Genomic DNA, 24,407 nt, shown 5'->3' with positions numbered 1-24,407 from the left:
TTTAACGACACAGTTTAGCTAAAAGTAGCCGGACGTTCAGTATCGAGGCTAGCATGTTAGCATCACTCGGCTGTCAACTTTAATACTAATCTATAACATTTACTGACGAAATAAGCCTCTGGTTAAATCGTTCATAACGGGATTTAATCATTTTAACATAAAACAGCCGTCAGATAAACCGCGCTGGGCCGATGATGGTGGATTTCAACTGTAACTTCATATATGATCGCCATCGTACGATGTGAGACGCTACTCACCGCCATGTTGGATCACTAGAAGAGGACGTTACGTTTCCGGCGACAAACATTTATAGTGCAGTGTTCACCGCAAATAGTGTGGAGGGAAACATGGCGGGGCAATTCGATAGTTCCGTTTTACGTACTAAAAGCAAAATATTATTGCAACAACAAAATCTATCTATCTATCTATCTATCTATCTATCTATCTATCTATCTATCTATCTATCATTTGTGATATTTATAGTTATTTTTCCCATCTTTGTAGTCGTTTTACATCTCTTTGAAGTCATTTTCGTTCTTTTTATGGTTGTTTTGGGTCACATTGTGGTCCTTTGATTGACTTTCCAACAGTTTTTGTTAACAGTCACTCCATACAGAGAACACAGAAAATTAAGTATCATTTCTCATAATCAAAAAATCACTTTACTGTACGTCACTGTGCATTTCAACCAAATCACAGGACGTTCTCTCCGGTTCAAGCTACCAAAATATGAGGATTTGCTATTTTCCTGTTTTATAATGAATATCTTTGGACTTTTGTGTTGGACTGTGTTGTGTTTGGTGTTGGACTTTTGTTCAGAAATTTGAAAATGTCACATAAGGCTATGGGAAATCGTGATTGGCATTTTTCAGGCATGTTTTTTTTTCAGGCATTTTGTAGATCAAACAATAAATTGTGAAAATAATTATCAGATTAAATGTAAACAAAAGCATAAATCACATAAAACAATTTAACTGAACAAATACAAATAAAGAATTTAACCCTTTGATGCACAACATGGGTCAAAAATGATGCATTCATTTTCCAGGTTATTTCATGCTGACTGAGTTTTTCTTTGCTCTATCTTTTGAAATCAATTTATTTTATGATTGAATATTCCAAGTATTCTTTAAATATCTTGTTTTTAATTACCACAGATCATTAATTTCATTTTTTCTTTCCTACTTCATGAACAAAAATACTTTTTATATTACTACACATGGGTCATCCAAGTGTGATTTAAAATTAAATGTCTTAATACTATAATAATAATTTGTTTCAAGTAATTACTTTAGCAGTGAATGAGGCCAAACAGTTATTTATTTAATATTTGCAACATGTTTGTCATTTTGTCACACATACACATACCTCCTGATAACAGATAACATGGCTATTGAACTGAACTTTATCTGTGGTTTAACAACTGTAAACTGCTGAAATGTGACCAAACAAAATAAAACACCACTGAACACATCACTGGAGCACAAATTGCCATCTCAATTTTTACATGCCTCACAAATGATCACTAAGTGTTTGTGCTCCTTGCACACAGGCCTGGTGCACTGGGAACACCAGCTGCTGGCTTTTCTGTCTTTCGAAACTGGGCAGATCGCACTCCTCTTCCTCTTCCTTTGGCCCTCATGTCTGATGTCCTCTTGTAGCTGGGTGGTGGCTGTGTTTTGTTTTTTTAACCCACACCTTCCCATCGCCTCAATAATATGCTTCTGGAGTTTGGGTGTGCCCTCCATGCGCCTCTTCATATGTGGCATGACGAGCTCTTTGCCCAGCTCCTTGATAAATAGCCGGCGTGCATTGCTCCACCACCCGTATAATCAGGGTGTTGTGCAGTGAAGTTGGTGTAGGCATTGAGTGTGGCAACATCCAGCATATTGTACCAGAGAACCATGGGCCACCTCCGTGTTCTCCGCTGACATGTGTAGTTGCTAACCGTTTGATCCATTGTGTCCACTCCTCCTTTCATTTTATTGTAGTACTTAATTACAAAAGCTGTGCTTGTTCCTAACTTAAGAAAGGAAAAATAAAAATGATGATTTGTGCTAAACAAAAACAAGCTATTTACTGCATATTTGGAAAAGTAAATGATAAAATTAATTTATTTCAAAAGCATATCATAGAAACACTCAGCCATACATGAAATAACCTGGAAAATGAATGTGGGTCGTTTTCGACCCATGTTGTGCATTAGAAGGGTAGTGATACAAAAAGGGTTTTCAAAAAGTAAGAAAGGAAAAAATAAAATAAGGATGTATGATGATCAAAAACAAGTTAATTGAGGAATACCTTGAATACTGAATGATGAAATTAATTTATTGCAAAGATATAGAAGATAAAAACTCAGCCGGGTCACTTTTGACCCATGTTTTGCATAACATCAAAAACATTTATGCTGTGGTTGGAGATGATATCAGGTGGTTGATCTAAAACAAGAAATAAATGAATTACAAAACAGCATGTGTGACAAAATGTTTCTGAGTTTAAGGCATATATAAGGATGATTCCTTTTCCTTTCACATTACAAATGATTAAAACTGTCTTTAACAAAACACAAAATATTATATTTGATATAGTTACATTATTTATGTCACCAATAAATTAAATTTAAATAAAATACAATAAAATAAGACAGTCACCATTCCTGTCTACCCGAACGGGATAATTATAAATATTTGCTGCAGTTCCTTTTTGCACAAGTCACATCTTAGTTGTACAAATACTCATCTTCTTCACAGGTGAAATTCATGGATAATGCACTTTATTGTCTGATTTAACCTTCATTTTTACTCACTTAAGAAACAGGGCACAAACCAGAGCTACAGCAAACAACATTACGACTAGCTTATTCATGAACGCAGTGTCCTGGGATTGAACTGCTGTCAGCAGAGGCGTCTGTTCAGAGGAAGAAGCCACTAGTTTCAGCGGTGAGACAGGAGCTGGAGGCTTCAGCAGGGGCAGATTCTGCCTCTTCTGCTCCTCCAGGGCATTGACAAGGAAGGTCAGTGCCCTACGGGGGAAGACTTTCGGGGAGAAGAGGTTGCATTTGGGGACAAAGAAGTGAGGAAGGGAGCCTCTTTGTGCGTGGTCCTCCAGAGACCCGAGGAGGTGAAGGAAGCAGGTGGGGAGCTGCTGAGGAGTCCACATGGAGTCGCTGAACCTAACAGACGAGGGAGGACGACGGTAGTGAAATGACAGAAAAATAGAAAATCTGAAGGAATGCTTTTACAGCTTTTACAACCATGTACTACTAATATCAATCCAAACTCTGCTACCAGCTCCATTGGCTATGGCTCCAACAGAACTACCAATAATAGATAAACAGGGCTGAAACTACTGATTATTTGTGCTATTGATTAATCTTATTTAATTTGTCTTAAGTCTTTCAAATGTCAGACAGTAGTGAAAAATACACATCACATTTTCTCAGAGTGCAGTTTGACGTCTTTATTCACAATGACATATAAATCTCCTCATATGAGGAGACTGAACCTGAACATTTGGTATTAAAAAGTTTATTGACCTAAATAAGTACTTGATTGAATTGTTGATGAAAATGATTGTCAATTAATTGTCTGTTGATTGACTAATCAGATAATCAACTAATTGTTTCAACCCCTACTACTGCTACTGTTACGGTTTTTGAATTGTATGTTTTGTTTGTTGCACTTTTTGTTCTCTTTCTGTTCCCCCTCCCTTTTCTGTTTTTCCCTGCAGAGCTTGTGTGTGGCAGGGGCGTGGTGCAGCACTGGCAGCCTGACCCACCTGCAGCCCATTAGTCATTAAGCCAGTTTAAAACACCCGGTTCATCACCCACTCTCTGCCAGATTATTCCATGCTCTCTCCCTGCATGCTGTTCCCCGGCTCACCAGTCTCCAGGTTCCCTGTCGCTCCGTGTCTCAGCCATTCTCCTGCCAGCCAGCCTCCTGCCTCCTTTTGTCTGCTTTGTTTTGGACCGTTTTTGGCTCGTATTATTAAAGAAGTCTTCAGTTTCCACTCTCCTGTCTCTGTGCGTCTCTGCTCCGGGGTCCTAACCTTATAGGGAACCTAACAGAATAATCTGGCCTGGAGAGGTTATAGAGTTTGCGGGTAGGATAGGGGGCACCAGGGAGCAGGTCAATACAACAGTCATAAGGTCTGTGAGGCGGCAGGGACAAGGCACGGTCCTTGTTAAAAACCTCCTGGAAGTCATGATATTCGCGAGGGACCGAAGCGAGATCCACAGGTTTGGGGGGAACCAGAGGACTGGAAATGGTGTTGGGGATGGCTGAGTGCAAACAGTGGGAGTGACAAAACAAACTCCAGTTGGAGATGGACAACGTAGACCAGTCAATATGTGGGTTGTGGAGCTCGAGCCAGGGGAGACCTAAAACTATAGGTGAAGCCGGAGAGGAAATAAGGTAGAGGGAAATTGTCTCCTGGTGATTACCGGAAAGCAACAGGGACACTGGGGCAGTGCGTCTAGTGACACGGGCCAAGAGTTGACCGTCCAGGTCTAGAACGACTTTGGGCTCAGGCAATGACTCGGTGGGAAGGCCAAACTGAGTGGCTAAGCCAGAGTCGATGAAATTATCATCAGCGCCCGAGTCTACTAGCACCTGGAGAGGTATGCTAATCTGTGCCCATGCAACAGTACCCTTAAGCTTAACACGTCGAGAGGGGGATGGGCAAACTGCAGAAAGGCTCACCAGCATCACCCTCACGACCGATGAGCCAGGTCTTTTGGCCGAGCGGGACAGCTGGTGAGGACATGACCCGTTTGTCCACAGTAGATGCAGAGCTTCTTCAGGAAGCGCCGCTGACGCTCCGCTGGGGAGAGCCTCATCCTCCCCAACTGCATAGGCTCCCCATCACCGGAGGAGGACGAGGCAGCCGGGTGAGATGCGCTGTCGGAGGGTGGCACCAGAGGCGGACAGGAATCCATAGGAACTGGGGTGGGAGGAGACTTGAACAGAAGGGAAGGGACCCTCTGGCTAACTACCCTGTCCCTGCGTCTTTCTCTGAGATGGTTATCAAGACGGATGGCCAAGGAAATAAGTTCCTCTAAAGAGGAGGTCTCATCCCGAGCAGCTAGCTCATCCTTAAGTTCTTCGCTTAATCCACGTCGAAAAACCCCCTGTATGGCCCTCTCATCCCACCCACTCTCAGCCGCGAGAATGCGGAAGTCCACTGAGTAATCTGCAACTGAAAGAGAACCCTGGCTCTGCTTCGTCAGCGTTTCTGGTGGCCCTCCATGTCTGCTGACACCAAGGAGTTCGTCTCTGCCTGCTCAGTCTGTGCCCGCAGTAAGGCTTCGCATCGCGCTCCTGCTGGTCTTCTTCGCCCCCTTCCTATCCCCCACCGGCCCTGGTCTCACATTGCTGTGGACTTTGTCACTGGCCTGCCACCTTCAGAAGGTAACAATACCATTTTGACTGTGGTTGACCGTTTTTCCAAATCAGTGCACTTCATCCCTCTGCCTAAACTCCCCTCTGCCCTCGAGACTTCTGCTTTGCTCACTCAGCATGTTTTTAGACTGCATGGCATCCCCCAGGATGTTGTGTCTGACAGAGGGCCGCAGTTCTCCTCCAGAGTGTGGCGGGCTTTTTGCCAGAGTCTGGGGGCGTCGGCAAGCCTCTCATCTGGATACCATCCACAAACTAATGGCCAGACTGAGCGGGCGAATCAGGATCTGGAGGCATCGCTTCGTTGTGTGGCCTCTCATCACCCAGCCTCCTGGTCTGCCTACCTTCCCTGGGTTGAGTATGCCCACAACTCCCTGATCTGCTCGGCCACAGGTATGTCTCCTTTTATGGCTGCTAATGGCTTCCAGCCTCCGCTCTTCCCTGCACAGGAGGTTGAGGTGGCAGTTCCCTCGGTGCAGGCGCACCTCCGGCGGGCCCGTCGGGTCTGGCGTGAAGCCCGGGCAGCTCTCACCCGAACGGCGGCCCGTAACCAGAGACTGGCGGACATTCACTGCTCTCCGGCCCCCCAGTATCAGCCCGGTCAGCAGGTCTGGCTATCCTCCCGTGATCTTCCTCTCCATACTGAGTCCCGGAAACTTACTCCCAGGTACATTGGTCCATACGTCATTGACCGTGTCATTAACCCCAGTGTGGTGCGGCTAAGGCTGCCACCATCCCTCAATATCCACCCAGCATTTCATGTGTCACTCCTCAAGCCTGTCTCCACTAGCCCTCTCTGCCCTCCGGCCGAAGCCCCTCCGGCCCCCCTGATCATCGACAATCACCCTGCATTTTCTGTCCGGCAGCTGTTGGATGTACGGAAACGAGGCCGGGGTTTCCAATTCTTGGTGGATTGGGAGGGGTATGAGCCTGAGGAGCGCTCTTGGGTTTCTTGCTCCCTTATTTTGGACCCTGCACTCTTTAGTGACTTTTAAGCTAGGTACCCGGACAAGCCTGGTAGGCCGCCAGGTGGCGTCCCTTGAGGGGGGGGTACTGTTACGGTTTTTGAATTGTATGTTTTGTTTGTTGCACTTTTTGTTCTCTTTCTGTTCCCCCTCCCTTTTCTGTTTTTCCCTGCAGAGCTTGTGTGTGGCAGGGGCGTGGTGCAGCACTGGCAGCCTGACCCACCTGCAGCCCATTAGTCATTAAGCCAGTTTAAAACACCCGGTTCATCACCCACTCTCTGCCAGATTATTCCATGCTCTCTCCCTGCATGCTGTTCCCCGGCTACCCAGTCTCCAGGTTCTCCGTCGCTCTGTGTCTCAGCCATTCTCCTGCCAGCCAGCCTCCTGCCTCCTTTTGTCTGCTTTGTTTTGGACCGTTTTTGGCTCGTATTATTAAAGAAGTCTTCAGTTTCCACTCTCCTGTCTCTGTGCGTCTCTGCTCCGGGGTCCTAACCTTATAGGGAACCTAACAGCTACACACTACCAGCACTGCTGTTACAACAGCTACTGACAGGACAATATACCTTGACAATTTCCAGTTTCCATTCTTACTATGATAAAAACTTTGTGTTCGTGATAATGCAGATGCTGCAGAGTACCTGATAGACAGCGTGTGGAGGAAGACGGTCTTCCCGTGGTACGAGCAGAGGTCATCAAGCTCTTTGGGAAAACGTAGTTTCAGACCCTCAATCAGAGATTTGAGGAGCATCAGGCACTGTTTGCTGTGAGAGAGGAGATGAAATTGTTTTATTTTCTTAAATTCTATAATTGAAAAAGTTGAAAAGCTTCTCCAGTTGGAGGCGAGTTTGTGCCCTTTTTCAAATCTCTGTCCTTCAATTATGTTATTGTTGACTCTATAGACAGTGTTTTGTTTTCAGGTATTTTCTAACTCTGTTTGAAAATGTGCTCCCACTCTCATGTAAGGCAAATTTTATAAAAGGGATTATAGATTGTAACTAATGACTTAACTAATGGTTAATAAAACATTTACTAACGCTTTAAACATCGGTTTTAAACAGAAATTTATTGGGGTTGCCAGATTGTGAAAAATCCTCTACTCTAATGCACCACTCTAGATCAGTAGTTCTCCATCTTTTTTGTTCATTTTGTTGACCTAAATGATTACTTGATTACCAAAATTATTGTCAATTGATTGTCTCTTTAACACAAAGTAGACCTCGGACCCACATCTGATAAGATTGTTGCCTTTAGAGGTTTCATCACAGAAAGTGTTTGAAACCAATGACCACAATATTCATACATTCTGTCATTGTGTTACTTATGGATGTAATTATAGGGAAAATAAATTATTCCCCTTTTTGCTGGGAACCCACTCAAGGACCCCTGGTTGTCCCCAGACCCTACTTTGAGAACCACTGCTCTAGATGACCCTTCTGCCTGCACAGCTCAGTGACTAGATGAAGAAAGACCTTCATGTGTGATGAGATGTAAACATCATTGTGTGAGTTCGGAGTCTCACCGGCAGCATTTGGTGGCGTTGCTCTCACAGCAGGTCTTTGTGTTGCCATGAGACGTGATGATTTTCTTCTCAATGAGCGAGAAAGAAATCCTCCAGCTCTCTGGTACAGAAGGACAAAACCACCTGATGAGATGACGCCATGAACATGCACACATCCACTCATTACTGGTTATTCGCTTATAAACAGCAGATTCTTTTATCTGCTGTTGGAGCTGGCATGGAGTTGAGTATTTATTCAATGAGCTTCAACTGCACCGGCACAAATGTATAGTTTGGTAAATTAGGGAATAGAGCAGTACTAACAAAGTTTACATGAGACATGACAACAATCTATAGCGATATTAATTTGTTGAGGATTTTGGTGACCTCTTCTCTATCACTGTCGTCGTTGTTTGCAGAGAGCAGCAGACAGAAATTTCTCTCACCTTTGGCTTCCTCCTTGTTTGCTTGGTTTCGTCCTTTCAGCCTCTTTGGTACAAAGTAACAGGGCAAACTTTTGATCTCTTGGCGAACCTTCTTCCCCAGCCAGTTGTCCACATCTGGACCGTTACGGATGCCGAGCGGCCAGCCCTGCGAGGGGTGGACCTCGATTCAGGAGCAAAAACAAACAGTGAAGTCAATAAGTGTATAAGTTCAACACTACTGTCATTACTGCTGCTATTAACATGATTAATGCTGCTGGTATCCGGCTACATTGCACCTCGTTTACCAGGATAATCCTCTCACTATCAGTACTGCTTCCCAGAGAGTCACATATTAAAACAAACGATAAAGCAAGTAAAAGGCTGCAGAGTCTATCAATCAGGTCTACAGAGTTCAGGGGACCAGTTTGTTCCCTGTCCAGCTTCACTACACTGCTCTCCAATGCAGCACTGTTAGCCGTACAGGTTTCCAATAAATGTGGATCCCACAATCCCACTTGTGTGACCATCAGTGGCTTTTGGAGTAATCCACACAAAACACCCAATAACGTTGATGGGTCATTTTATTTCAGTAGATTTCATCACTAAACAGATGAAATGTTTACTTCCACTGCAGGAACCACGTCCACAGAGATCAGCTCCTCACTGTTGTCCTCAGTTCTGCACAGAGACAAAGTCACAGCTGGCGAGGTGGGACGCTTCCTGTTCACCTCCCAGCAATATTGAACATCTGGCACTGGAAACGGGGAAAAATGAACACAGACAGGTGAGATAAGTAGTTTCATCTCATGGTTCCCAAAGAGGAGGTCCTTCAACAAAACAGACCAGAGCATTAGAGCATGGTTAACCACTCTTTAAAAGGTCTAAGAAATGCATCGGAGGTGGATCAAGAGAACCTTTGTAGGCCTTGAGGAACTTGCGGACCAGGCGATACATCTCACTCAGGACCTTGCTGGACGAGAGGGTGCGCTCATTATCCAGAAGAAAGGCCTGTATGGGGGTCCGAGTGGCCCGGTTAAGATCGAGCCGGTAGAAGAGGCCATTGTCGAGCTCCATCATGTTGAGGCGTGAAGGAGCCTGAAGCTTCAGCATCATGTCGAACTCATCAGGACTGTGGATCTGATGAAGCAGTACAGAGATCAAATAAAATATGCTGCTATTTCTTTTTAGAATTTAAAGTGTTATCCTGACCTCACCTTAACTTTCTCAAAGTAGCTGCCAGTGGTGAGGAAGTCAGCTGTCTGGAAAAAAGGCTGATCACTGCTGCTCCTCAGGAATTTCAGCAGGTTTTCTCGGAAATCATTAACCATCCACGCAGCCCAGCTGCGGTCTGTCTGCCGGAGCTTGAGCTCTTCAGCGTTGTCTTTGATCCACTTTGCCAGTTTTGGGGGGATGGAGACTCTCTCCTCAACCACCATGGATCCCTCCTCTGCAAAGAGACACGGGCAAGGATGAGATTTAGAGAATGAGGGGAGAATGCCAACAACTCCTCCAAATCTCCAAAGCTTTAACAATAGCAGCCGAGCCAACATAAAGGTGTCCAGTACTTTGAAATCAAGCTGCAAAACTTTAAATACTGAAGGTGAAATGTTTGTAGCATCACCTGTTGTTGGGGATTGTTGTTGCTGAACTTTGTGTCTCTGTTTGAGGCGTGGACGCTGCATTGCTTCAGTTGGACCGCCCGCTCTGCGGTTCAACTCTCGGTCCTCTCCGTCCATAACTCACTCGTCTCAACCCTTAACTCTGCTGCAGAGACAACAGGAAGGAGCATCCAAAGGCAGAAACAGGCCACACAGGCCGGGACAGGTACGTTTTATTTAGAGGAAATGGTGATAATATAGGCTCGCTTGCAAGTACAGGAACACAAGTAAAAAGACAGCTGATTTACATACGATGGGTTGTTTGGGGAACAGGGTGTTAAATAGGACTTTTAAATCTGTCCAATACTTTAGTTTATGAAAGTGCATTATCACAGAGCAGCTAGCATAAGTGTAGAATTGTGTTATTATAAGGCATTTTGAATATGTTTGATTGTCAAAAAACTATAACCTGCATTACAAGTTTATTGCTGCTGACAAAGCGGTTTATGGGCTTTTCACATATCTGTATCCAATCCTTATCCATTCATGACCAAACACTGCAAAGTGGTAGAAAGCTTTGTACTACAACCTGTTAAAGAAGCCACTGAAAACTATATAAACCATTACGGAATATCAATAAAACCATTAACAACCATTACAATCCATTAGAGAGAGAGACACTGACAGAAAACATTACATCCACTGAAAACATGATCCTGATGGATAGATAGATAGATAGATAGAGAGAGAGATAGATAGATAGAGAGATAGAGAGATAGATAGATAGATAGATAGAGAGAGAGAGAGATAGATAGATAGATAGATAGATAGATAGATAGATAGATAGATAGATAGATAGATAGATGTCTTAGCTTTAATAGTTTCTGGTGGTATTATATATGTTTTAATTTATTGAACCAAATGTTTTCTTATGATTGTTCTAAAGGTTTCTGGTATTAACAGAATATAGTATCATTTATTAATGTTTATTTAAAGGTATATAGCATAAATCAGTGCCACATACCACTGCATGTATAGCCTTAGCTGATTTGCAATACCTGTCCCTAAATGGTCCTTTAAAAATACATAAACTATATATTATAAATACATATATTTGAGAACAATATATATAAAATGGCACAAGACACAAACAATTTACAATGATACCATGTAAATACCATAAAATGACAAGCAGTAGATCATTCATGTTTACGTGACTGATCCCTCTTTAAAACCCGTTTGTTGCAGCTCTTTAACTCACCTGGTTCAGAAGCGTCCGCTGTGAATGGAGCTGCTGGCTGTTGTGTTAACTGCAGTGTGTCCTTCTCTTCCTGCTCTATCCAGTGTCTGTGCTTTCACTTTCAATTTCCATGAAATGTAAACTGAGGATTAAGATGTCCTCCTGTCTCTGCGTTATAAACACTGAGAATTAAAAGGTGCAATTGCACAATTACACCCACAGGTAATGACGACCTAGCCCAATAGTTTCACCATTTTATTTCTGTGTCATAGTATAAGAGGACACACCTTGTGAATTCTGTCAGACGAGGTTATGAAATAGTTGATTCCCTGAACATCTTTGAGGTGATGTAACGAGTTCACAAACAGGCTGTTATGGTTCAGCAGCATTTCTCCCTCATTCCTAATATTTCTGCTGTTTCCTCCCTCGCTTGTGTCTCCTGTTTGTCCACTGTTTGCCTCCCCTGTCATTGTGTGTGTGTGTGTGTGTGTGTGTGTGTGTGTGTGAGTGTGTGTGTGTGTGTGTTGTGATCCAGTTTCCGCCTCCCACCAATTCTCACCAGAGGCCTGCAGTAATTAAACCCTGGTCCTGTACTCTGCTCTTTGCCAGATAGTTCTGGGCATTAACATGGTACAGACACAGCTCTAATCCTTTGTTTGCCATCATTGCTTCCTGGTTAGCCTGCCGGGGCCCACGTGGTCAAGGGACCCCTGGACCACAGCCTCAGCATTAAATGACTGTTAATATTTCTTGTTGGAACAAACCAAAACGAGATGCAAAACGACCACAAAGAGACAGAAAACGACCACAAAGACATCTCTTTCAGTCTCTCGGTCTTGGTCTTATGCAGTGATGAGTGGGGGGGCTTTTACATGTCTGTGTCCAGGGGCTCATTGTCTCATCTTAGAATTTGCTAAAAAAATATCAAAAGGCACAGAGCTAATATAGGATTGTTGAGTATCGCCTAAAACTGGACCTGATGGTGGCGCCAGATCAACCAGAATTGTTAGAAACTAAAATCATTGCTTTTTAATTCTTTTCTAGGCTTTTCCTTCACCATGCTGGAGGCTTAACGGTTCTGTAAATCAGATTTTAAACAATGACATAGCAGCAAACAACTATTTGCTATGTAAAGATATAGTGGAGAACTGGCGTCCTGAGCAGAGGACAAAGTCACAGCCCCTCTAACTGCTGTGATCTGAGTTTTCTGGTCTTTTTGTGGAGCTGGTCTGGTAATGCCTGCATGTCTGTGCACGGTCCTCCCCGGTTCATAAACACACAGGCACCACCCACAGGTGAGGTGGTACACTGCAGAATGCAGTCTTCAAGTGAAAGCAACCTTCCAGAAAATTCCTCCACTGAAAAACCACTTTTTGGGCTAAAAAGGCCTCTGACAAAGAAAGAGATGAGAGCACAGGTGGAGATCCATCAAAACATCCAAAACATGTTTACCTCTCCATCAGTCGTTCGTGTGAACGCGGTCATACAAGGCTGTTTTCATTAGTGACCGGCTACACTAGCCATGCTAACATTACCCATATTATAAATATGTCAAGCAAATGTTGCTATTGCTAGCTGGCTAACTGTCAGCATTGTGGAGCATGTCACAATGTTAACATGGGCTAATGGTTGTGGTTGGATTACTTTTCTGTTGGCTCTGGTGTAAACAGAGGAACTGCTTTCAGTTGTGTTTCCTGTTGTGTGTTTAGTGGTGACTTCCACTGTGCTGTCACGCAGGGGTGTGGCTGATGAAGCGCTTGTTTTGGTCTGATGCTGGTGGTCTAGTGTGACATCTAGTGGCTTTGACGATTCTTTGTTTAATCTTTAAAACTGATTTTCAGTGTGTTTTCACCTTGATGACCAACTGTGACTGTGTTGTGCTCCGCTGTGTGTATGTGTGAAGCAGTTTGCACTCGTAATATATTAAAACACAAAAGAAACATTTTAATTTGGCAATGTTTAAGATTTTTATTGTTTTGGCTTCAACTTAATCATGATCACAGTTTCCCCTAAAAGGCACATGCCTTCCTTTCCTGCGGAAACTTTTGCGATGGGTTTTAATCAGCATAAGCCAGTCCTTGAGTAGAGAGCTGTGCCTCAGAGAAGATGGCGCTGGGTAGCAGGGAAGAAGGAGGGATGGGGCGGCCCGCTGCTGCTGAGACATGACTTTTTGTTGGACGTCCTGCATGAGAATTCATTTCTTCTTCTCAGCCTTCTGTGCAGACTTGGTGACCTTTCCTCCAGAGGGGAGCTTCTTCTCGACGGACTTGATGACACCGACGGCCACGGTCTGCCTCATGTCACGCACAGCAAAGCGACCTGAGAGGAAGAGACGGAGAAGAAACGAAACACACAGAGGAGTCGATGAGAGGATTATAACAATCAAACAATCAAGGGTCATAAAACTAAAAATTTATAGGTGGAATTGGAAATAAATACATTCAAATGTAATGAATAATATACATTACTGACATAAATAGTAGTAGTTGGTGTTTACAATTAAACTGGTGGACATTATGTCGATGATTATGCAATGTATATTTTACTAAAGACAACAAATAAATACATTTAATGAAGCAACATAACAATATGAAAATCATTTCAATTTTAATATTTTTACATTTTATACTTTTTTTTTTTGCCTGAATTTTTATTAACAAAATTGTCATGATGAAAACACATTGTTGGGGTTGATTAGATTTGACCCTGACTGGTTGTAAATTTTATTCTGAAAGCAAGACGAACAGGAATTGCTTCTGTGTTTACTTTTAATTGACCATCGCCCTTGTTACTAATTATCAGTGACTGATTAATCACTAAAAGCTTTTTAAACACAAAATGTCTGGTTTAACTCACAGTCCAGTAAATTTGGTATTTGTACCATAAATAAAATAAAGATTTGCTAATTATTTCATTAATATGGTAAATAAAAACAAATAATGCTGCCAAACATCATTAAAAAGAATAAAAACTTGCAGACATTGTTGGAGGACATAGATTACACGACAAACAGATGCATTAAGTGTTTTACTCACCCAGAGGGGGGTACTGGGAGAAGCTCTCAACACACATGGGTTTTCCAGGCACCATGGTGATGATGGCGGCGTCTCCAGACTTGAGAGCCTTGGGGTTATCCTCAAGCTTCTTGCCGGAACGACGGTCGATCTTCTCCTTGAGATCGCTGAACTTGCAGGCAATGTGAGCGGTGTGGCAATCCAGCACAGGAGCGTAACCCTGGGAGATCTGGCCGGGGTGGTTCAGGATGATGACCTGCAGAGGGAGAAACACGGAGAGAGGTGGAGGGAGGTTAGAGGAGCGACATCTAAGATCTGTATGTGGACTGACTGGTGCTGGGTAAACGCTCGTTCAGACGAAATACAGCCAGTGCAGTTAAAAATAGCAGTAGAGTTGCCCCTGGTAGCTTAATGGATAAGGCAAATACCACATAGCAGCATCACTCCTGGTCTGATTCTGACCAGGGACGGATATTTAGATATCAGGTGTTAGTGAGAGTTCTGGCATCAAGCACTCACTTCTCACCTGGTCTGAGCTCAGTTTTCAGTTTCTGTTGGTGGCTCACACAGGGCGACAGAGGTTTACAGACAGAACTAAATGCCTCTTCAGAATCATGATTAAATTAGAGCAAATTTTCCTTCTTTCATTTAAAGAGGTACTTCAATGATTTAGTATTGCTCTTCAATAAATTTGTGGGACTCACAAAAGCAGATTTTTTAAAAGAATTGTCAAAGTTAAAGTACCAGAGACCTAGATATCCCATAATGCAGCTCGACAGCAGCCTTCATCAGACCCCTCTGTCTTCAAAACGCCCACTTCTCTGAAACCCCACACCATCAGCTTATAACACAGGCTTTCTGTTAAAAATCTCTGAAGCCCAAACCGAGATAATCCTGGTGATGAACAGAAGATGAAGCAATCGAAGACGAGTTCCTCCTATTTACTCCTTCCTTCTTTTGATGCTTATTTTCTTCTTCTCTCTTTCGCTGAGACTCACCTGAGCGGTGAAGTTCTCAGCAGCCTGGGGTGGGTCGTTCTTGCTGTCACCAGCCACGTTTCCACGACGGATTTCCTTGACGGACACGTTCTTGACGTTGAAGCCGACGTTGTCACCAGGGAGAGCCTCAGGCAGAGACTCGTGGTGCATCTCCACAGACTTGACCTCAGTGGTCAGGTTGGGGGGAGCAAAGGTGACGACCATGCCGGGCTTCAGGATACCGGTCTCAACACGGCCCACGGGGACGGTTCCAATACCTGAGAGTGAGCAGGAGACGACATGTTTCTTCTCTGCTCTTCAGTTTACTACAACATAACTTGGTGATTTTGTCCTTCAGCAGATATCAGCTGCTGAGTCTACAGTATAAAACCACCGGTCTGTTGCTGTTAACTGTTGTTGGTACAACCCTCAGATTTCAGCGACTCAAATGTTTGGTTTGATTTTTATATTTCGACTGTGACTGTGTTTTGGTCCAGGTTTTATTTGGTAACATTTACATACAGTATCAGTTTACACAGATTAGGAAAATAGGGCAAGTGTTTTGTTTCAATAAGCAAATTAACCTCTTCACAAAACATTGCGTACTGTTGCATTTGTCTGTTAAAGTGAAGGCTTTTTGTCATTCAGGCGCAGGTGTCTTTTACCGTAAGTAAACTTTCATCACAGCCTCATTCAGACATGTTTGTTTTCTGTCTGATGAGTTTGAAAAATGATTATTTTGCCCTTAAAGCCTTGATCAATGACTGTGGTAAGAGGAGGGCTTGTCCTACTTCTTACAGTTAATCTAGCAAAAAAATAAATTTTTTAGACAAAGAATTATGCTTTCTATTTTATAAAGTCCGATGGTGTCAGTCTGGAGTCTCATTTCGTTTCTATTTGCTTATATCGATATAAAACACTAGACTGAATATTTATAATTTGTTTAAAATATAGAAGGAGCGCTGGTCAGGTTCATATTGTGTCTGATTATTATTTTTTAAGGGTAAAAAACCTGCACCTGGGTACCTACATGTTGTTTTAGACAGGTAGGTTGTGTATTAAAGTATGAGTTATCAGAAAGTAGTGCCTCTTTCCATTATCATTATGTAGCTTCCTCTTCCTTGAGGTGACACGACCTGTCGTATTGGGTTTGCAGGACATTATGTGACACTACTTACCACCAATCTTGTAGACGTCCTGCAGGGGCAGACGCAGGGGCTTGTCAGTGGGGCGGGTGGGGGGCAGGATGGAGTCCAGAGCCTCCAGCAGGGTAATGCCAGTGGCACCACCCTCTTTACGCTCGATCTTCCAGCCCTTGAACCAGCCCATCTGAAATGGAGAGTTCAGACCCAGGTACGAAAAGGAGAAAACAGGAAAAGAGGGAAAAGGTGATGAGGTGATGATTATAAGAAATATTGCCTTTTAACTCAGGGAAATATAAATCACAAATTTAAGACATTGCGACAGATGTATGATTGACAGACTGACGGGAATTTGCGTGTCATAAGTCCCTCACCTTGTCACTGGCCTCCAGCATGTTGTCTCCGTGCCATCCAGAGATGGGGACAAAGGCAACAGTGGCGGGGTTGTAGCCGATCTTCTTGATGTAGGCGCTCACTTCCTTGGTGATCTCCTCAAAACGCTTCTGGCTGTAAGGGGGCTCGGTGGAGTCCATCTTGTTGACGCCGACGATGAGCTGCTTCACACCGAGGGTGTAGGCCAGCAGGGCGTGCTCGCGGGTCTGGCCGTTCTTGGAGATACCAGCCTCGAACTCACCAACACCAGCAGCAACGATCAGCACGGCGCAGTCAGCCTAAACAGGCAGAACTTGGTCAAACATACGCGCGCAGAATAAGTTTGTGAGTCGGTTCGGAAAAGAGTAAAATGTTTTTTACCTGAGAGGTACCAGTGATCATGTTCTTGATGAAGTCCCTGTGTCCAGGAGCATCAATGATGGTCACGTAGTACTTGCTGGTCTCGAACTTCCACAGAGCGATGTCGATGGTGATACCACGCTCACGCTCGGCCTTCAGTTTGTCCAGCACCCAGGCGTACTTGAAGGAGCCCTTGCCCATCTATTGTGGTTAAGACAGGAGATATAGAGCAGGAAATAAAGGGCAAATGTATAAATCAGTTCGAAATATTAACTGAAGACACTTTCAAAAGAGTCTTTTCTGGAAATTTCCAGAAGTTAAAAGTTAATTACAACTGATTTTAGGTTATGTAATGGGACTTATTTAATGAAAAACAGTGTTGTCATTGCTTTGAACCTTATAGAAATACCAAGTGTCACCCATCACCCCTTCCTCTGTCATCTGAGCATAGGTTCTAAATAGGTGCTCACTGTAAATGGCACAGAGACAGTTTAAATTACAGTACATGGAGAAGTTAACGCTTGTGGGTTCAACAGGGGGAACACAAATACTAATCTTGAGATAATTGCTTAGAGGTGCAATTTGCTACTTTGGATCCAATTTGATGACACTACTTACATGTGTCCCGTTAATGATCAGCATTCAGTCCTACAGGGTGGGGTCCTGTTTAAACATTTTATTTGTTTGCTGATGTGATGCCTGAGTTTCATAAGCATAAGCATGTTTCTCCCCTTTCTCTGTTGAACAAAATTGCTTTTTTTTTTTAATTAATGGCTTTACCAAAGCAAAATATAATCTAAAGCTGGGAAAGTTTCTTTAATTTGATCTTAAAATAACTAAAAAGAAAATGTGACTAAGCATTCAATGATAATTTCACACACAAAACAAAGTTAATTAAGAAGAATTTAAGAACAAATTATTTCCTGCTATTATTTGAGGCAGCTAGTCAGTTCAGTTTAATATGCAGTAATTAGGTTGGTATGGGTGAAATAACTTAAAGCTTCTAATTTGCACCATTTCAGCTCTAATGTGGACATTTATTCTAATATTTATTCTAATATTTATTCTAATATTTCCCAAATGATGTATCCAGTGGAAGACTGCTTCTAGCTGCATGTAATATGAATGTATTTGAGACTAATTTTCCACTTTTGTATTACGTATATTAATCTATGACACATTAAGTTTAAACTTTTGCATATGATTAAAAAAAATAAAGATTTTAAGTTATAATTTTCTGCTGCAGAGATGAGGACAGTACACATCTCCCGACAGCAGGTGGCAGTTTCATCCAGCTAATACCGGTGCGCAGTCACCACCACACCCGTTATCCAGCTCCTCTTATCCGCTGTCTGCGCCCCTGCGGTCCCACGGATTTGTCCCACACAGTGTTTTAAGGTTAAAGGCGTGAATGGCGGCCGCCGGGGCCGCAGACACAAACCTCGGCGGCTTCCTTCTCGAACTTCTCGATGGTTCTCTTGTCGATTCCTCCGCACTTGTAGATCAGGTGACCGGTGGTGGTGGACTTGCCGGAGTCGACATGGCCAATGACCACGATGTTGATGTGGGTCTTTTCCTTTCCCATTTTGATTCACTGGTTATAAACGACATGGGGAAGAATTAAGTTGTTAAATTGACTTTAAAACCACATATCAGGCGGTGATTTGTCCCCAGTTAGCTGTTCAGGACCACCATGATCGGCGATTTAAATACGCTGACGTTGGGGGGCTGCTGGCTGTTCAGTCCAATTAATAATCACCATGATGAGTTAGCAAAGTTAGGTTGACTTAAAATTAAATACTTTAGGTTTAAATCTCTCTGAAAATGAGCCTAGTTAGGTTCTTATGACACCGATTAAATCAGTCAACACAGTACATAACATATATGTACATCAACCGTTAAGCTATCAACCGTTAAGCTAGCTGGCCCAGTGCCCCGTTCACGTCGTGTCGTTGACACCGGGACTCCGAGCACCCCGATGGGGGAAATCCGTTGACTGTAGCCTCCAACTTGTAACCACAAATCGGAGAAATCGGACATCTCTAATACCACCGATATCTCCCACTTATATATATGTTAAACTGTTCGCAGGGTGGTTGCAAATGCACCACCGCTGACAGCTGCGTCAAATTAAAACCCAATATTAAATACAAATTCGATCCATTAAGCAACTTAACTGCCACAAATGTAACGCAACGACGGCAGCTAATTTAGGGCCCGGAACCGTCTGACGGTCGACTCTGGCTCCGGCCACCTTGGGACGGTGCCAGACCTCTTCCAAGTAAAAAGGGTGTTTTCCCCACATTCTGCAGACATTGCGTGAACGCAGCATGAAGCAGCGCAGAAGCTGCGTAAAATACGTCAATATTCGTTTCTGCTGCTTTACTGACTTCACACGGACAATATGAGCAAACCACCCACACACACACAAAAATATGGAAACTGTTTATCATGAAGCTAATTTTCTATGCTCGTCCACGCCGCCGGAAAGCCACCGTGGTGAGTCATGCTCCATGTGCTCGGCGCCGGCTGCTCTGCCTCCATGTTGCGCCGGGAGCGCAGAGCCGCCATGTTACCGACTGATGCAAGCGCGCACCCGGGCGCCTTTACAGCCAGCACTGGGGTGGAAGGATGCGCGTTCACGACAGTAGAAAGGACTACCATGACTGGCAGAAAGAAAAATCTGGCAACTCATTAGCAGTCACGTTCACAATAACTGTTCCTAAATGACGTTTTTTGTGTTTTGTTTTTGCTGTTTTTTTTTTTTTTTTTTTTTTAAAATGCAGGAGTATTGAGCCGCAAAAGACCAAGCAGAATAGATCATGATATTCCATGAGCAAAGTTTGGATGAGAAATACAAAAACAAAAAGGTGAGCTTGCATGTTTTATCCTTTTTAGTGAAGCTAAACTAACATTTTTAAAATAGCCAAGCAGCAGCATCTGGTCTTCAGCCTAGATACAGTGGTTTCTGGCTCAGGTCAAAATAAGCCGATTCTCAATGTCCTGCCCACCACTGCAGCTCCTGAGTGACTAGGCATTTTCAGCTTCAAGAGATGATTAAAAAGATTTCACCAACCTGTGCACAGCAAATAAGACGTCCCCTGATTTGGAGCGGAGGAAAAAAGGACAGAATGCGATCTGTCCACAGTTTTTATACTGAAGCAGAGGAGAGGGAGGGCTGTGCATGCTCTTGTTGCTGTCAGACTAAAAAATAAGGGGTGCTATTGGCTGGGGCTGCAAAACTCCTATCAAGGCGATTGGTTGACAAGTGCATCACCGGACACAGATAGCATGGTCAAAAACAGCTGCAACGCAGGATAGAGAGGCTCGGCTGTGACAGGGAAAAAACTACACCCAACTGCAGCACTGCAGGATGAAGACAAGACAAGCCAATTTCAATTTTTTCAAAGACATTTATTTTTATTAGTTACCAGCAGCTTTCTTTCCAATTAAATTTGTGGCATTAACATCAAGATACAGTTCTAAACTGTTTCCAACTTAAACTTAACTGAGAAGAGGCACCGTCATGTCATTCAGGTAAGTGACAATGCCACATAGTTCTTTTTTCCTGCGAAAACTTTTGCGATGGGTTTTAATCAGCATAAGCCAGTCCTTGAGTAGAGAGCTATGCCTCAGAGAAGATGATCCAGGGTGGGGGGAAGAAAGAGAAGGAGGAGTGGCCCACTGCTGCCGGCTCACATCTCGTTGCAGGATGTCCTGCACGTCCATTCATTTCTTCTTCTGGGCCTTCTCTGCAGCCTTGGTTGTCTTTCCGCTAACTTCCTTGATGTCAACAGCCTTGATGACACCAACAGCCACTGTCTGCCTCATGTCACGCACGGCAAAACGACCTGGAAACAGAAGGTGGGTGAGCAACACATTTACTTTTGTTCTATTTTTATTGTGGAAGTATGAAGCATGATTTAGCATTTCTAAATTGTGTATATTGACCAATGGACCTGACTATGAAACATACCAAGGGGAGCGTAGTTGGAGAAGGGCTCCACAACCATGGGCTTCTGTGGAATGAGTTTGACAATGGCGGCGTCTCCAGACTTGACGAACTTGGGGTGGTCCTCAAGCTTCTTGCCAGAACGACGGTCGATCTTCTCGATGAGCTCCTTGAACTTGCAGGCAATGTGAGCGGTGTGGCAATCCAGCACAGGGGCGTAGCCCTCATTGATCTGGCCAGGGTGGTTCAGGATGATGACCTGCAGACATATTTTGAATTAGAAGTCTGTATGTGCAACTTAGCCTAATTCTGGCAGTTCTTTCTTCATTCACGTTCACAATACCAACCTGGGCGTTGAAGCTGTCAGCAGCCTTGGGTGGGTCGTTCTTGCTGTCACCAGCCACGTATCCACGACGGATTTCCTTGACGGACACGTTCTTGATGTTGAAACCAACGTTGTCACCAGGGGAGGCCTCAGGCAGAGACTCGTGGTGCATCTCCACAGACTTGACCTCAGTGGTCAGGTTGGGGGGAGCAAAGGTGACGACCATGCCGGGCTTCAGGAGACCAGTCTCAACACGGCCCACGGGGACAGTTCCAATACCTGAGAAAAGAATACTGGTTCAAGTATCTCTGATAGTTGGCCATTGAGTGGTTTGCAGTAATACCATCATTAGTAGTACAGTTTGACTCCTTTCTTACCGCCAATTTTGTAGACGTCCTGCAGGGGCAGACGGAGGGGCTTCTCGGTGGGACGGGAGGGTGGCAGGATGGCGTCCAGAGCCTCCAGCAGTGTGGTTCCACTGGCATTACCCTCCTTGCGCTCAATCTTCCATCCCTTGAACCAGCCCATCTACAGACAGATTCAAGTGGGTGAGAAAAAAAGAATTGTTGCTCACAATCAGGCAAAAAGAAAAAAAATTAAATAATGATCACACCAACTTCCCCACTAGACTGTATAATTTCCTCACCTTGTCACTGGTCTCCAGCATGTTGTCTCCGTGCCATCCAGAGATGGGGACAAAGGCAACAGTGGCGGGGTTGTAGCCGATCTTCTTGATGTAGGTGCTCACTTCCTTGGTGATCTCCTCAAAACGGGACTGGCTGTAAGGGGGCTCGGTGGAGTCCATCTTGTTGACGCCAACGATGAGCTGCTTCACACCGAGGGTGAAGGCCAGCAGGGCGTGCTCGCGGGTCTGGCCGTTCTTGGAGATACCAGCCTCGAACTCACCAACACCAGCAGCAACGATCAGCACGGCGCAGTCAGCCTAAAAATCAAAACCAGACATGAGTTTCACATTTTACTGGCACTAAAGCTAGATCCAAAGCAGCTTTTATCCTGCATTGCTTCAGCGTGATAATTACCTGAGAGGTACCAGTGATCATGTTCTTGATGAAGTCCCTGTGTCCGGGGGCATCAATGATGGTCACGTAGTACTTGCTGGTCTCGAACTTCCACAGAGCGATGTCGATGGTGATACCACGCTCACGCTCGGCCTTCAGTTTGTCCAGCACCCAGGCGTACTTGAAGGAGCCCTTGCCCATCTGGAAGAACATATTTGCTGATCAGTTTTTGCTACTAGAAATGGATTTGATAGCAGTCATGACCTGTGCTAGCTTTGCTAGAAAACCACCTTGACATTCAAACCCTAAAGGACATTGCTCAGGAAATGTCTTGTATGGGATTAAAAATACAATTAGCCAATTAAAAGAAAACTGCCAACTATTTTGTTAATTCAAAAATTCTCAGTCATTTAAGCATAAAAAGAAAAAAAAAAAAGTTCCACAATGAGAATGTGCTGCTTTTCTTGGATTTACAAAGTCAAGTGATGAATTAGGGGTTGTGGATGGCTGGTTGGACAAGACATTTAAAGAATCTCATTTTTCCCCATTTTCTAACATTTAATAGCCCAAATTACTGACTGAAAAATGGACAATTATGCTTTATGCTTAGAAACTGCATTTGATCAGTAGATACATGAACATTAATCCTGAACGACACAGTCACATGTTGATACTCAGTACAAACGCTGCACAAAGACTTCTACAGCTTTTTAAATCAATGATTCAGTGTATTTCAGGTATTTTGTCCTGACAGTCCGAGGCCCGGGCTCAGAAAAGTGCACAGTCACGGCCGCGCTCACGTTAGGCCCCGCCCAGCGTGCGCGTCCACGGCTGCTACACCCTCGTGCCGGCCGACAGGGCTCAGCTGCTCAACTGAAAGTGCACGTTGACGCCGCCATCTTGGATCCGATCGTCACCCAAAAAATTATTATTAAAAGTATATTAATGCTCACCTCGGCGGCTTCCTTCTCGAACTTCTCGATGGTTCTCTTGTCGATTCCTCCGCACTTGTAGATCAGGTGACCGGTGGAGGTGGACTTGCCGGAGTCGACATGGCCAATGACCACGATGTTGATGTGGGTCTTTTCCTTTCCCATTGTTGTAGTTTCTGTCACCAAAAAAAATAAATAAAATATAAGAAAAAGCGGACACGTCGATTAGCTCCTGTTTATTTTTAATCACTAATCGTAATATATCAGGCTGTAACGGCTAACGGCTAACCGGAAGGACCGGTGATGTGACTTTAACTGCACCATGATATCTCGGGCCCGGCTTCTGTTTCAACACTAGTCTGACTGTGGTACGGTTAAAATGGGGATAATTTTCGGTCGACACTGAGGGTGAACTGTTAAAAACGGTTAAAAACAACCATCGTTGTTACACCGCGGCGGCACAACGTCCGCGCCGCCAGCAGGCAGCGGCCCCGGGTAGGCCTCACTCGGCCACAGGCCAGCCGAGACACGTGTTCCTCTGCGGGCCACGTCGGATAAAGTTACAAAGGTTGACAAATATTCAGAAGCTATTTGGTCCGGACTCCCAGCACCTGTCGCTGGATAATACGAGCAGTTGTTTGATGGAGGGGAGAGGGGAGGAAATGCCATACCAGCATCCTCGGATCTCCGCTTCCAGCAGCCCCCTCTTTGTTCCTTTCCCCCCACATTTCTCCTCCCTCACAAAAAAAAAAACTCCTTTTTTTCCTCCATTAACTGTTAATATAACCTCATTAAAACTCAAAACACACAAAAAGGCGCTGACATGAATCAAATTAGCAAACGACAGGTGATAACTACTCCAACTTTAACTAAAAAAAAAAAAATCCACAGGTTAGCGTCAAGTTACATAACGGAAAAGGCGAAGTTTTTAATGGGGAAATAAACACTCAACTCGAAGTGAAAAACCCAGAACTGATCTATATGAAGGATTAAACCCAGGTACAGGCCTGGCTCCAGCTCTCTATCTTGCTTATGAATCAAAGCCGAACTTACCGGTGTTTCTGGGTTTTCACCAAAGCTGCTGCCCCTAGCCAGGTAACAGAAAGAGGAAGACTGGGGCCGGACTGGGAGCTTTTATACCGAATGGGAGGCGGCCTGACTTCCCGTCGCCCTCCCCGGTGCAAACCCCGCA

At 44.1% G+C, this 24,407-nt stretch overlaps 4 protein-coding genes across 8 annotated transcripts in view; all 4 read right to left on the bottom strand.

Moving 5' to 3' along the window:
* rpl11 (ribosomal protein L11) overlaps positions 1–22,662 on the bottom strand; it is a 26,525-nt gene extending 3,863 nt beyond the window's left edge. The window contains exon 1 of one of the 2 annotated variants that reach the window (XM_071499967.1): positions 22,657–22,662. Coding sequence is in view for 1 of the 2 variants with exons in the window: in XM_071499966.1 (XP_071356067.1) it covers positions 258–263 (6 nt within the window). In the remaining variant the exon portion in view is untranslated. Of the gene's footprint in view, positions 1–257; positions 389–22,656 lie in introns of those variants that run through there. The other variant, XM_071499966.1, reaches the window with a different exon arrangement.
* Positions 525–12,928, bottom strand: LOC139633901 (cyclic GMP-AMP synthase). 2 transcript variants are annotated; one of them, XR_011693864.1, is made up of 10 exons: positions 11,144–12,928; positions 9,906–10,048; positions 9,499–9,731; positions 9,199–9,421; positions 8,908–9,038; positions 8,306–8,465; positions 7,881–7,980; positions 7,000–7,122; positions 1,822–3,172; positions 525–1,790 (listed from the first exon to the last, which is right to left on the bottom strand). XR_011693864.1 is itself a non-coding variant. In XM_071499960.1 (9 exons), exons 2-9 carry the CDS (start codon positions 10,018–10,020, stop codon positions 2,803–2,805), a joined length of 1,455 nt encoding a protein of 484 aa, XP_071356061.1. In that variant the 5' UTR covers positions 10,021–10,048; positions 11,144–12,928; the 3' UTR covers positions 525–2,802. The 2 variants fall into 2 exon arrangements, 1 of the variants encoding a protein (XP_071356061.1); XM_071499960.1 differs by having other exon boundaries at positions 525–3,172.
* On the bottom strand, positions 13,065–24,407 carry LOC139633902 (elongation factor 1-alpha). 3 transcript variants are annotated; one of them, XM_071499961.1, is made up of 8 exons: positions 24,269–24,407; positions 18,429–18,581; positions 17,009–17,188; positions 16,630–16,926; positions 16,292–16,442; positions 15,135–15,391; positions 14,158–14,392; positions 13,065–13,441 (listed from the first exon to the last, which is right to left on the bottom strand). In XM_071499961.1, the coding sequence occupies exons 2-8, from the start codon at positions 18,570–18,572 to the stop codon at positions 13,317–13,319; spliced, it is 1,389 nt and encodes a 462-aa protein (XP_071356062.1). In that variant the 5' UTR covers positions 18,573–18,581; positions 24,269–24,407; the 3' UTR covers positions 13,065–13,316. The 3 variants fall into 3 exon arrangements, with proteins under 3 accessions (XP_071356062.1, XP_071356063.1, XP_071356065.1); XM_071499962.1 differs by lacking the exon at positions 24,269–24,407 and adding an exon at positions 20,064–20,208; XM_071499964.1 differs by lacking the exon at positions 24,269–24,407 and adding an exon at positions 18,899–19,247.
* LOC139633903 (elongation factor 1-alpha) lies at positions 20,381–24,397 on the bottom strand. The gene is made up of 8 exons (XM_071499965.1): positions 24,269–24,397; positions 23,237–23,391; positions 22,305–22,484; positions 21,911–22,207; positions 21,642–21,792; positions 21,287–21,543; positions 20,964–21,198; positions 20,381–20,838 (listed from the first exon to the last, which is right to left on the bottom strand). Exons 2-8 carry the CDS (start codon positions 23,378–23,380, stop codon positions 20,717–20,719), a joined length of 1,386 nt encoding a protein of 461 aa, XP_071356066.1. The 5' UTR covers positions 23,381–23,391; positions 24,269–24,397; the 3' UTR covers positions 20,381–20,716.

This window comes from Trachinotus anak, unplaced genomic scaffold (genome assembly GCF_046630095.1).
Source record: "Trachinotus anak isolate AG129_WGS33_773 ecotype Australia unplaced genomic scaffold, CSIRO_AGI_Tana_v1 ptg000016l, whole genome shotgun sequence".
NCBI classification, from domain to species: Eukaryota; Metazoa; Chordata; class Actinopteri; order Carangiformes; family Carangidae; genus Trachinotus; species Trachinotus anak.
The sequence above is the reverse complement of the archived record's forward strand: the minus strand, read 5'-3'. Positions and strand labels throughout refer to the sequence as shown.

Excerpts from the sequence above, each read along its gene's own strand:
- LOC139633901 (XM_071499960.1), bottom strand. The coding sequence starts at position 10,020 with ATGGACGGAGAGGACCGAGAGTTGAACCGCAGAGCGGGCGGTCCAACT. Across the intron at positions 9,732-9,905 it reads ACAACAATCCCCAACAACAG|AGGAGGGATCCATGGTGGTT; the intron begins GTGATGCTACAA and ends GTCTCTTTGCAG. Across the intron at positions 9,422-9,498 it reads GCTACTTTGAGAAAGTTAAG|ATCCACAGTCCTGATGAGTT; the intron begins GTGAGGTCAGGA and ends CTGCTTCATCAG.
- LOC139633902 (XM_071499961.1), bottom strand. The coding sequence starts at position 18,572 with ATGGGAAAGGAAAAGACCCACATCAACATCGTGGTCATTGGCCATGTC. Across the intron at positions 15,392-16,291 it reads GGACGTCTACAAGATTGGTG|GTATTGGAACCGTCCCCGTG; the intron begins GTAAGTAGTGTC and ends GCTCACTCTCAG. Across the intron at positions 13,442-14,157 it reads CTCCCAGTACCCCCCTCTGG|GTCGCTTTGCTGTGCGTGAC; the intron begins GTGAGTAAAACA and ends TCTTCCTCTCAG.
- LOC139633903 (XM_071499965.1), bottom strand. The coding sequence starts at position 23,380 with ATGGGAAAGGAAAAGACCCACATCAACATCGTGGTCATTGGCCATGTC. Across the intron at positions 22,208-22,304 it reads TGATCACTGGTACCTCTCAG|GCTGACTGCGCCGTGCTGAT; the intron begins GTAATTATCACG and ends TTTGATTTTTAG. Across the intron at positions 21,793-21,910 it reads TGCTGGAGACCAGTGACAAG|ATGGGCTGGTTCAAGGGATG; the intron begins GTGAGGAAATTA and ends ATCTGTCTGTAG.